Source organism: Nicotiana tabacum, chromosome 22 (assembly GCF_000715075.1).
Source record: "Nicotiana tabacum cultivar K326 chromosome 22, ASM71507v2, whole genome shotgun sequence".
Classification (NCBI taxonomy): domain Eukaryota; kingdom Viridiplantae; phylum Streptophyta; class Magnoliopsida; order Solanales; family Solanaceae; genus Nicotiana; species Nicotiana tabacum.
Genome location: NC_134101.1, coordinates 14,826,855 through 14,837,494, shown reverse-complemented (window position 1 = coordinate 14,837,494; position 10,640 = coordinate 14,826,855). Strand labels below are relative to the sequence as shown.

Here is a 10,640-nt window from a genome sequence, read left to right as displayed (position 1 = left end):
GCGGGCCGAACGCCTCGACAGTATATAGGTGCATCTATGGTTCGTGTCGCTCGACCATCGGCAATGTACACATTATTCCGGATCGGGCCGAACGTCCTCGGCAGAATCGTGCGTTATATCGCTTGTAGCCCGAATACTCACGAGTTACCCTCTCTACTGATGCCCGACATTTTATATGGTACTCCGGGTTTGTTTGATGATGACACTTGACAACTTTCGGAGATACTAAGATAGAATACAAGATTGGAAAATTCATACTTTAAAGGAAATAATTGAAAACTATTGAGATTTACAGATTTACTCCACTATTGTTGTGCTCTTCATACCTGCTATGGATTATTATATTACTTGCTTGGACCTCTAGTAAGTGTCGATGTCGACCCCTCGTCTCTACTTCTCCGGGATTAGGCTAAATACTTACTCGGTACGCGTTGATTTACGTATTCATGCTACATTTCTACACTAAATGTGCAGGATCTGACATGTTCATTGATGAACACCTTGGCGCGTAGGCGCACCAGTTGAGGAGACTTTATGTGAGTTGCATTCCAGGCCACGCATCGTAGTGCACCGAGTCCCCATTGTATTATTTATTTTATTCTGTCTTATTACATTCGGGACAGATGTTGTATTATTATTATATTCCTTAGAAAATGCTCATGCACTCGTGATATCGGGTTTTGGGGGTTTCCTTCGGGTTATTCATTATTGTGGTTCGTGTAAATATTTTCATTTATTTTGTAAATTTTATTTTTTTATACCGTCCAATTAAGGAAAATGATGATTTCTAAATACTAAAATGAGTAATTAAATTTGGTAAATCATCGTTGGCTTGTCTGACGGCAACGTTAGGCGCCATCACGACCTATGGTGGATTTTGGATCGTGACATGTACTGTCCAGTAATGCTCAATGGCTTCTTAGATGCAGCCACGTGTGCAGGTGAAGTTTCAAAGGCTTGGATTTAGTTTGTATTTGTACTTCCTTTATTCTATTTACTTTATCAAATAAATATAATATTTTAAAAAGTAAAAAGTAAAAAATAAAAAAGGCAGAAAATTCTACACTGTTTTCTCCATGTCCAATAAAACTTGGCAATCTAGAAAATATAAGATGGGAGTTTGGGTATTTCAGATTTGAATAACGGAAAAGTGTAGTATTATTTTATTTATAAAAGTTCTCCAATGTCTGTGTGTGAAGGAAATCCTTAGGTTGAAGAAGAAGAGAGGGTTCGTGGGTTGGGGGTTGGCGTTGGGAAAGGAAATCCTGCCATTTTTTAATTTTTAAAGTATTATATATTTATTTGATAAAGTAAATACAAGAAAGAAGTACAAGTACAAATTAAATCCAAACCTTTGAAACTCAATCTGCACACGTGGACAGTACTGGACAGTACACTACTGGAGGGGATCTCATCCCTGACATTTCATCGCAAAAAATAAGTTCGTGGCAATCCATGAAATTAACTTGTTTTATTTTAAAACCATCGAAATCCAGTACCCAGACCCGTTTGCTTGCCCCATCATGCTCACCCTTGTAAAAAAAAACCGAGCAAAATTTCCACCATATAAATACATCCACTTCAAACCCTAGGGTTTCTCTATACTATCCTCATACCTAAGTCTACGCAGTGACACAAGAGAGGCCAACACCACCACCTGTTTGACGAAATGTCGGAATCACTAGTCCTCCGCGGCACAATGAGGGCCCACACTGACTGGGTCACCGCCATCGCCACCCCAATTGACAACTCCGACATGATCGTCACATCTTCTCGTGACAAATCCATCATCGTTTGGTCACTAACAAAAGACGGCCCACAATACGGTGTCCCCCGCCGCCGCCTCACTGGCCACGGCCATTTCGTCCAAGACGTCGTCCTTTCATCTGACGGCATGTTTGCACTCTCCGGTTCATGGGACGGTGAGCTCCGTTTATGGGATCTTCAAGCTGGTACAACCGCTCGTCGTTTCGTAGGTCACACTAAGGATGTTTTGTCCGTTGCATTTTCCGTCGATAACCGTCAAATCGTGTCAGCCTCACGTGACAAAACCATCAAGCTTTGGAACACCCTCGGTGAGTGTAAGTACACAATAACGGATGGGGACTCACATTCCGATTGGGTTTCATGTGTCCGTTTTAGCCCAAACAATCTTCAACCAACTATCGTTTCTGGGTCGTGGGACCGGACTGTGAAAATCTGGAATTTGACGAACTGTAAGCTAAGGTCTACTCTAGCTGGACACAGTGGTTATGTGAACACCGTGGCGGTTTCTCCTGATGGTTCATTGTGTGCTAGTGGAGGAAAGGACGGAGTTATTTTGCTTTGGGATTTGGCTGAGGGAAAGAAACTGTATTCGCTTGATGCTGGGTCTATCATTCATACTTTATGTTTTAGTCCGAATAGGTATTGGCTTTGTGCTGCTACGGAATCAAGTATTAAGATTTGGGATTTGGAGAGTAAAAGCATTGTGGTGGATCTTAGAGTTGATCTGAAACAAGAGAGTGAAATGTCTGCTGAGGGAACTGCTGCTGCCAAAAACAAGGTCTGTATTGTCCTTTTGATTTTTTATTTTATGAGCTTTATATTTTGTTTTTGTTGTTTTGTCTGATGATAATTGCTGTTTGAATTCAGGTATTGTATAAGTTAATTGGCTGAATTGGGTAATGTTTGTTGTGATTGAAAAATGTTTTCCTTTAGGAAAATCTCATAGTGTTCCGTTAATTTGGAATCTACAAAATTATGTCCAGGAAAATACTTTCACCAAAATGAGTTAGTCATTTTATCTTTTGAATATCCCAACTCCTATACAATCTTAGTTTTAATCAACACTTTGTTGTCAGTATTTAATAACCAAATGCCATATGTCAAAATGATCTAGAAAATGATATCCCAAGGAAAAACATTTATCAGAAGAGATGACCTGTTAGCTGCTTACAGTTCCTAAAAGTTATGGTGTAATATGTACTATGCCGTGAGTGGCAGTGGCAGAGCTAACTGTGTTGGTTCAATTGAATCCGCTTCATCGGGAAATTACACTATACAAAATAGGTAAAAGTGAAATTTTCCGGACATGTGTGAATTGTGTATCCCCTGTGCAAGTTTGAAATTTTTGTATCCCCTTGTTAAAATATCTGGCACACCCTGATGAAAAGAAGCATTGCAGGATTTAATGGTTGTTTCCGGCCACTTGTTTTTACATTTGGTCAGGAAATGCATTTGTCGGATATTGTTCTCTAAGTAGTTAATTAGATCTTTTAAGAAGTATTGATCCATCTGGGTGTTATTTGTCACATGTGGTGTCACTTCTTTTTGGTGGCTGAAGCATTTTTTTCTGATGCTAATGTTACAAATGTCTCTGCAAATGATAAATTTTAGTACGCTGCTAAGCAGGAAAGATATAATTTTTCCTATAGGTTTTAAGTTTTCCAAGTCTATAACTTTCTACTAAAGCGTGCATCAGATGGACCGAATTATTTTTATGTTGTATTTCAAGTATTCTGAGTGGGAAATACATTATATGTGGATCTGATATTGTGCATCTCAATTGGCAGATCATATACTGCACCTGTTTGAGCTGGAGTGCTGATGGAAGTACACTTTTCGGTGGATACACAGATGGTTTGATTAGAGTATGGGGAATTGGGCGTTATTAGGAAAGAGCATCTAGGGGAGCCATTTGGCCATAATGATTTTAAGGCATTTATATTGCTAATATCTTGGAAATAGGATTTTTGGATTCTCCCTGTTTTTCATGGTCTCGAGGCCTCAACTGTTTCAGTTTGGAATTCTTATTTATTATTTGTTCCATCGAATATCTTGCTATAAATCTAAGTTGTTTTGCTTAGTCTTCGAGTATTAGAGTTCCTTGCATGTTATTTTCTTGTATCTTCTGCAGGTCTTCACTTCATGTGAGTGAGCTGTGACTCTTTGCTTATGTGTGGTGGCAGAAAAGAGTTGTTACTTTTCACCTTTTCCTTGTATTATAGGAGCCTTTGTTGTGCCATACAAAGGGGAATAAGGTAAACTATGCCTGTATTGTTTCTCATGTTTATCGTTGTTCCAACTCCCCCCACATAATACTTGTCCGGTGTCTTGTGTCAGGGAAAATATGCTCTGGTTATTGGCATTAGCAAGTGTCACTCAGATGAGTAAACGTAGTAGGTCCTTTTGATGGAAGTTCTGGGACGTATATCCATTCATGTTCTGGATGTATGCATGTACAGATTGTTGACTCCTTAAGCTATCAGACCCTATTTGAAAACTTTACTTCAGAGAGATGAGGTAGTGTGAAAGCGCGATGCCACATCTGGTGGAAAATGGGGGTTACTCTGTACTCTGGTGCAATTACGAGATGAGCCTGAAGGGCCAGTTTGCTATAATTCATAAAATTTTCAGGATTAAGTTTTCATAGGAGAAGATTGATGATCGGACTAGGCTACCAAAAAGAGACCACTGGATTCTAACTTGTAAGCTGTAACGCTAGAACGAATTTGAATATCAGTGAAGTTCATATATTCTCCTAGCATACAAAATTAGCCAGCGGAATAAGTTCAGATAATTATGCTGCAATGGATTACGTACACTTCAAAAAACAAATAGTGGACCTTTTCTTAAGTTCTTTCTACTATATTAGGAGATTGGCAAAAGAGGAGAAAAAAGGAAAATTGTTGAATTCACACTTATTTTGATGAGAACTTTCTTTGAAAATAACAACTGTAAACGGAAGCTGGAGAGAGGTATCTTCTGCCATGAGGTTACTTTCATCCAATTTTTATAAGAAGCTGATCTTTCTGATATCAGGAGCTGGAATTTGGACGCTAGTATTGAGAATGGAAAATTTATATTGCAGGCAAAATGCATGATTAGGTATTCTTTTGCTATTGGCGTATTATCTGTTGATTGGATTTTTTGTTGATGAAAGTAATATGTTTTCGGAAAAGATAAAAAAGAATTAAAGAAAGGATGACAGGGACAAGAGTAGAAGGGGAAAGGAAACATAAATGACAGAATGGAAAGGAAGTTCGTGAAGAAAGTAAATACAACAGGGAAAGACAGAAGAGAAAAACGAAGAAAATGGGAAGAGAATAAAAAAAAATATCACCAGTTTTTATAATTAATTTTTTTCCCCTTAGATTGGCGTCTCCAATGCATGGGTTACCACTCAATAGTGCTCATCGTTTTCAGTTTACATGTGCCTTAACAATGTACATTAAGAAAATGACAAGATAGAAAATATCCACCCATTTTTGGTCTTTTAGTGCCTTAAGTATTCCCTAATAACTTTTGAGTACACTAAGTATGAGAAATATTTATATAATCATGTTAATGATAAATACAGGCTATTACATGTAAAAATTCACTAATAGCTAGTATAAAAAGGGTAGTCCAGTACCAGAATCATCTCTTATTCATGCAGGGTCTGAAAAGGGTCGCGCCCCAAATATGTGTGATGTATGCAACCTAACCTGATGCACACATCATGGCTAATTCTACAGCTTGAACTCATAACATATAAGTCACACGAGACAACTTTATCGTTGCTCCTAGGCTCAACGTCCACTTATAGCTAGTATGTACAACTTAAATCCAAAATTGTTCCATTGGATTTGCTTCTTATTAATTTTAACCATGGGTATGTGAAATTTAGAAATAATTGTGTAAACAAATTTGTTGGTCTGGAAATTGGAATTCATAAAGAGTTTAGAACTGGACTTCGGGTAAGGAGAAGTTAGTTAAAGTTCTTGCTCGGGTAATTCCGTATTAACTTCTGCATTAGTAGTTACTAGTGAGCTATGGATTGTGTGAATTTTTCTTTTAGAGAGTTTATCAATAATTTAATATTAATGCTCTCTTTTCTACTGGAGCTTAAAAATTGTTCGTTCTCTCCTTACTTTTTTGTTTTGTTTTTCACTCGCTGTTGGTACCATGTTTGGGCCCGATTAAATCCGGATTCGTGCCGGAAAATCCCAAATTCGTTTCTCAAAATAATCCTTAATTTGATATTTCTCTTCGAATTTTTAATGTGCCAATGTTATATCACACCAACCAAATAATGGGGCAGCAGTTCGCTTTCCGCTATGTACCTTCTATTTCCATGTAGAAAAGAAAAAGTTTAGCTAACTTTTCTGGTTTTACGAGAAACTTTTCTACACCATTACCCCTGCGTTTTTTTGCCCCAAACCTCAACTGTTGCAGTAAATATTAAAAGGGAAGCTGTAAAGAAGGAAAAGAAATTAAAGTTTAACATGACAATTACAAAAATCGGATCAATGACTAAATTTCTTTCAACGCACATTACTTAGACATAATTGATTGAGCACAAGATCTTATGTAAGAAAAATGAAAGACTCTGAAACATATTATATTAAACATGATATTAACATTTGTGTAACCATACAAATTTTAAAATGTGAAATGTTAAACATATGATACCATTTGTATGATTATAAAAATAAAATAAATAAATAATCTAAAATTTTAAAAAACCAATAATTCTTTTTGAAAAACTAAAAAGTACATATGATCGAATGAATGGGATCGAAAAAAGTGTTAATCTTTATTGATTTTGTGAATGAGTGCCAGCTAGTCGCACGTGAAGGAAATAGGCAAAATGACCCCGTAACTTTGGAGAATCATTCAACCACAACAATAACACAATAAAATGATATATAATGCTAGAACCAATTAAAATAATCCAAAAAAAAATGAAACATAAATTTTTTTCTAAAACCGAATGTACAAAAGTCATTTGGTAGAGTATATAAGAATAATGTTGAATTAGGTGTATTAGTAATGAAGGGATTAGTAATGCATATGCATAGGTTATTTCTTATCTATTGTTTGGTGTGGTATATTAAAAATTAAAATTCATTCACAATTTTTAAGAAAATTATTTGTTTACAAAAATGCCCTCCATATTCTTTAGCTTTAAAGGACTTTAAGGATAATTTCGCTTTTAACCATGCTAATGCAAGCATTAATAGCCTTGGTATTGCCAATACCATGGTTTGCTATGCATTAGCTATACATAAGGACATGTATAATGGGGTAAAGACCCGAGTGAGGACGGGTGGATAGGGACTCGGGCCATTTTTCGGTTATGATGGGGTTGCATCAGGGGTCGGCACTCAATCCTTTTTTGTTTGCTCTGGTGATGGACGTACTGACGCGCCACATCCAATGGAAGGTGCCGTGGTGCATGCTATTTGCAGATGATATTGTATTGATTGATGAGACGCGAGACTGTATGAATGCTCAATTAGAGGTATGGAGGTAGACCCTGAAATCTAAAGGTTTCAAATTGAGCAGGACCAAGACAGAATACATAGAGTGTAAGTTCAGTGGCGAGACTCAAGGAGGGAAAGGGGAGGTGTGGCTGGAATCGCAGGTCATCCCTAGAAAAGAGAGTTTTAAGTACCTTGAGTCTATTATTCAGGGGGATGGGGAGATTGATGAAGATGTCACACATCGTATTGGGGCGGGATGGATGAAATGGAGACTCGCTTATGGTGTTTTGTGTGACAAGAAGATGCTACCAAAACTTAAGGATAAGTTCTACAGAGTGGTGGTCAGATCTACGATGTTGTATAGGGCTGAGTGTTGGTCAGTCAAGATCGCGCATGTCCAGAAGATGAAGGTAGCAAAATGAGGATATTGAGATGGATATGTGGGCACACCAGGTTAGATAGGATCAGGAATGCAGTTATTCGTGATAAGGTGGGTGTGGCCCCTATTGAGGACAAGATGCGGGAAGCGCGACTTAGGTGGTTTGATCATGTGAAGAGGAGGAGCACTGTGATGACCCAAAAATATCATATTTAATTTAAACGTTCATTTCTGTGTTTTATGAAGATGTTGAGAGCTTACCTGCTATGTATCACGACCTAAAATTCATTAAGGTTGTGATGGCGCCGGACACCGCTGTCAGGCAAGCCAACAATACAAACTTCACTTAATTACCCATTTAGTAATTTTGAAATCAAAATTTTTTCAATGAGATAATAAAGATAAAACTCATAGAGTAAATGATAAATATTTTTAGCAACTAAATTTTTAAACAATTCACAACCATTCCCAAAACCCGGTATCACAAGTGCATGAGCATTTACTAGGGAATTAAAAATAAAATACAACATCTGTCCATAATATAAATTAGACAGAAAAATATAATAACTCTGAAGGAGACTCTGTTAGCTGCGGATCGTAATATAGAATGCAGCTCACCTATGTCCCCACAATTATTAACCACACCTCTGCGCCCACAAGGCCGCTATACATATATGTACATGCACAATAAAATGTGCAGCAAGTACAGTATGAGTACGAAAACAACGTGTACCCAATAAGTATCAAGCCTAATCTCGAAGTGGTAGAGACGAGATAGCCGACTTTGACACTCACTATGGGTCAATAATAATAATTGAAATAAAACTAGAATATCTAAATCAATATAATTCACAGAATTTACAATAATTTATTTAACCAGCAGAAATAATCAAATTCCTTCAAATGCAGTAATTCTCAATATATTAATTAAATTCCTTCAATTTTAAATAAATTTCCAATTTATCAATTAGTCTCATTTACAAGAATAACAATAATTCCTTAACAAGCAGGAATACTAATTCATTAAATTCCAAAGATTTCCAATTTATCAGTTAGTTTCACAAGCTGAAATAAACTAGTAAGGTATCGTGTAATTATTAATATTAAGCACGATTTCTGCCGAGGACGTACGACCCGATCCAGAGTGTCGTGTACACTGCCGAGGGACGTGCGACACGATCCATAGATGCATTTATCCTGCCGAGGCGTTCGGCCCGCTCCACAAGAAAGGAGGACATTTTCTTATGTACCTCCGGAAGGAGAATATATTTATTATAAGATAAATTCGGGAGGAAGAATAATTTCTTTTAACAATTAATTAATTTAAATAGAAAATCAAGCATATGAGATTTTCATCCTTTAATATCTTTATCTGACAATTCACAATATATTGATATATATATATATATATCAATTAATATTAATTAAACAAAGAATACAATGTACACATATAATTCATGCTTTGAGTCCTAAACTACCCGGACTTTAGCATTAATAATAGCTATGCACGGACTCTCGTCACCTCGTGCGTACGTAGCCCCCATAATTAGCAATAATTATTCAATTTAATCCATATGTGGTAATTTTTCCCTTACAAGATTAGACAAGAGACTTACCTCGTCTCAAAGTCTACTTTCCGATTATCGCATCGCGTTGAATTCTTGATTTGACGCCGAAAAATCCGAAACTATCCAAAAGTTATATAAAATAATTAATATATGTTCAATAATTCGAAAATCATCTATTAAATAAATTACCTTATCCAAAATGGTAAAATTCCTAAAATTCACCCCGGGCCCGCGTGCTTGAATTCTGGAAATTTTCGGATGAAAACATTACCCATAATCTCAAGAACTTAAATATATAATTTCTACCTAATTCAATGACTATTTTCGTGGTTAAAATCTTATTTTTATAAAAATCTAGGTTTTTTGTCTAAATCTTTGATTTCTAAGATTTACTAGTAATAATCTACCTATAATCTATGTATTTAACTCAAGGGGTGTGGAATTAACTTACCTTCAAATTGCTAGTTGAAATACCCCTCTCTAAAGCCCTGAAATCGCCCGGAAATGGAGGAAAAATGGGCACAAAATGTATGAGCCCCGATTTTAACACATTCTGCCAAGCAGGGGTTTCGCACCGGCGGAAAGTGCAACGTACCTGCGGCTTTCACACCTGCGGAAAAGCCTCACAGGTGCGAGCTTAGCTTGACTGTCCAGCTCCGCATCCGCGCTCTTGATTTCGCACCTGCGCATTCGCAGGTGCACCCGAGATTCCGCACTTGCGATGGCAGGCCTCCCCTTCCCTCTTCGCTTCTGCGAATAAATCTCGCATCTGCGAGTGTCGCTCCTGCGAGCTTCTGCCGCACCTGCGGCTAGCCAAGCGCATGTGCGATTCTGACAGTAGCTGGGAGCTTCAGTTCTGGCTCCCTATTTTCAACTTGGTCCGAGCCTCGTCCGATTGACACTCGGGGTCCCCGGGACCCCGCCCGAACATACCAACAAGTTTGAAATCATAAAACGGACTCACTCGAACTCTCGGAACGCATAAAACAACATCAAATCTAAGAATTATACCCTAAACCAAATTGATTCAAACTTAAGAATTTCAAGCTGTTCAATTTACTTCCAATGCGCCGAAATATACTTAAACCACTTAGAATGACACAAAAATTTGCGTGCAAGTCTTAAATCACTATACGGAACTATTCCCAAACTCAGAATTCCAAACGGACCTCGATTACTCCAAAACCTATTCCAAACCAATTTTAAGGAGCTTTAAACCTTTAAATAGTTAATTTTTACTATTAAGCGCCAAAACGCTCCCGGGTTATCCTAAACCCTATTCGAACATACGCCTAAGTCCGAAATCATCATACGAACCTATTGAAACCATCAAATCCCGATTCCGATGTTGTTTTCGCAAAATATTGACTGAAGTCAAACTTAGCCTTTTAAGGCTAACTTAAGAAACCAAGTGTTCCGATTTCAACCCGAACACTTCCAAATCTCGAACCAACCATCCCCGCA

The 10,640-nt window shown here is 37.4% G+C and overlaps 1 protein-coding gene across 1 annotated transcript; it reads left to right on the top strand.

Annotated features, from left to right (window-relative positions):
* Window positions 1–1,468: 1,468 nt before the first annotated feature.
* Window positions 1,469–3,847, top strand: LOC107781651 (small ribosomal subunit protein RACK1-like). The gene is made up of 2 exons (XM_016602386.2): window positions 1,469–2,545; window positions 3,555–3,847. The coding sequence occupies exons 1-2, from the start codon at window positions 1,670–1,672 to the stop codon at window positions 3,654–3,656; spliced, it is 978 nt and encodes a 325-aa protein (XP_016457872.1). The 5' UTR covers window positions 1,469–1,669; the 3' UTR covers window positions 3,657–3,847.
* Window positions 3,848–10,640: the final 6,793 nt, after the last annotated feature.

Coding starts and splice junctions, on each gene's coding strand:
- LOC107781651 (XM_016602386.2), top strand. CDS start 1,670: ATGTCGGAATCACTAGTCCTCCGCGGCACAATGAGGGCCCACACTGAC. Junction 2,546..3,554: donor CTGCTGCTGCCAAAAACAAG/GTCTGTATTGTC, acceptor CTCAATTGGCAG/ATCATATACTGCACCTGTTT.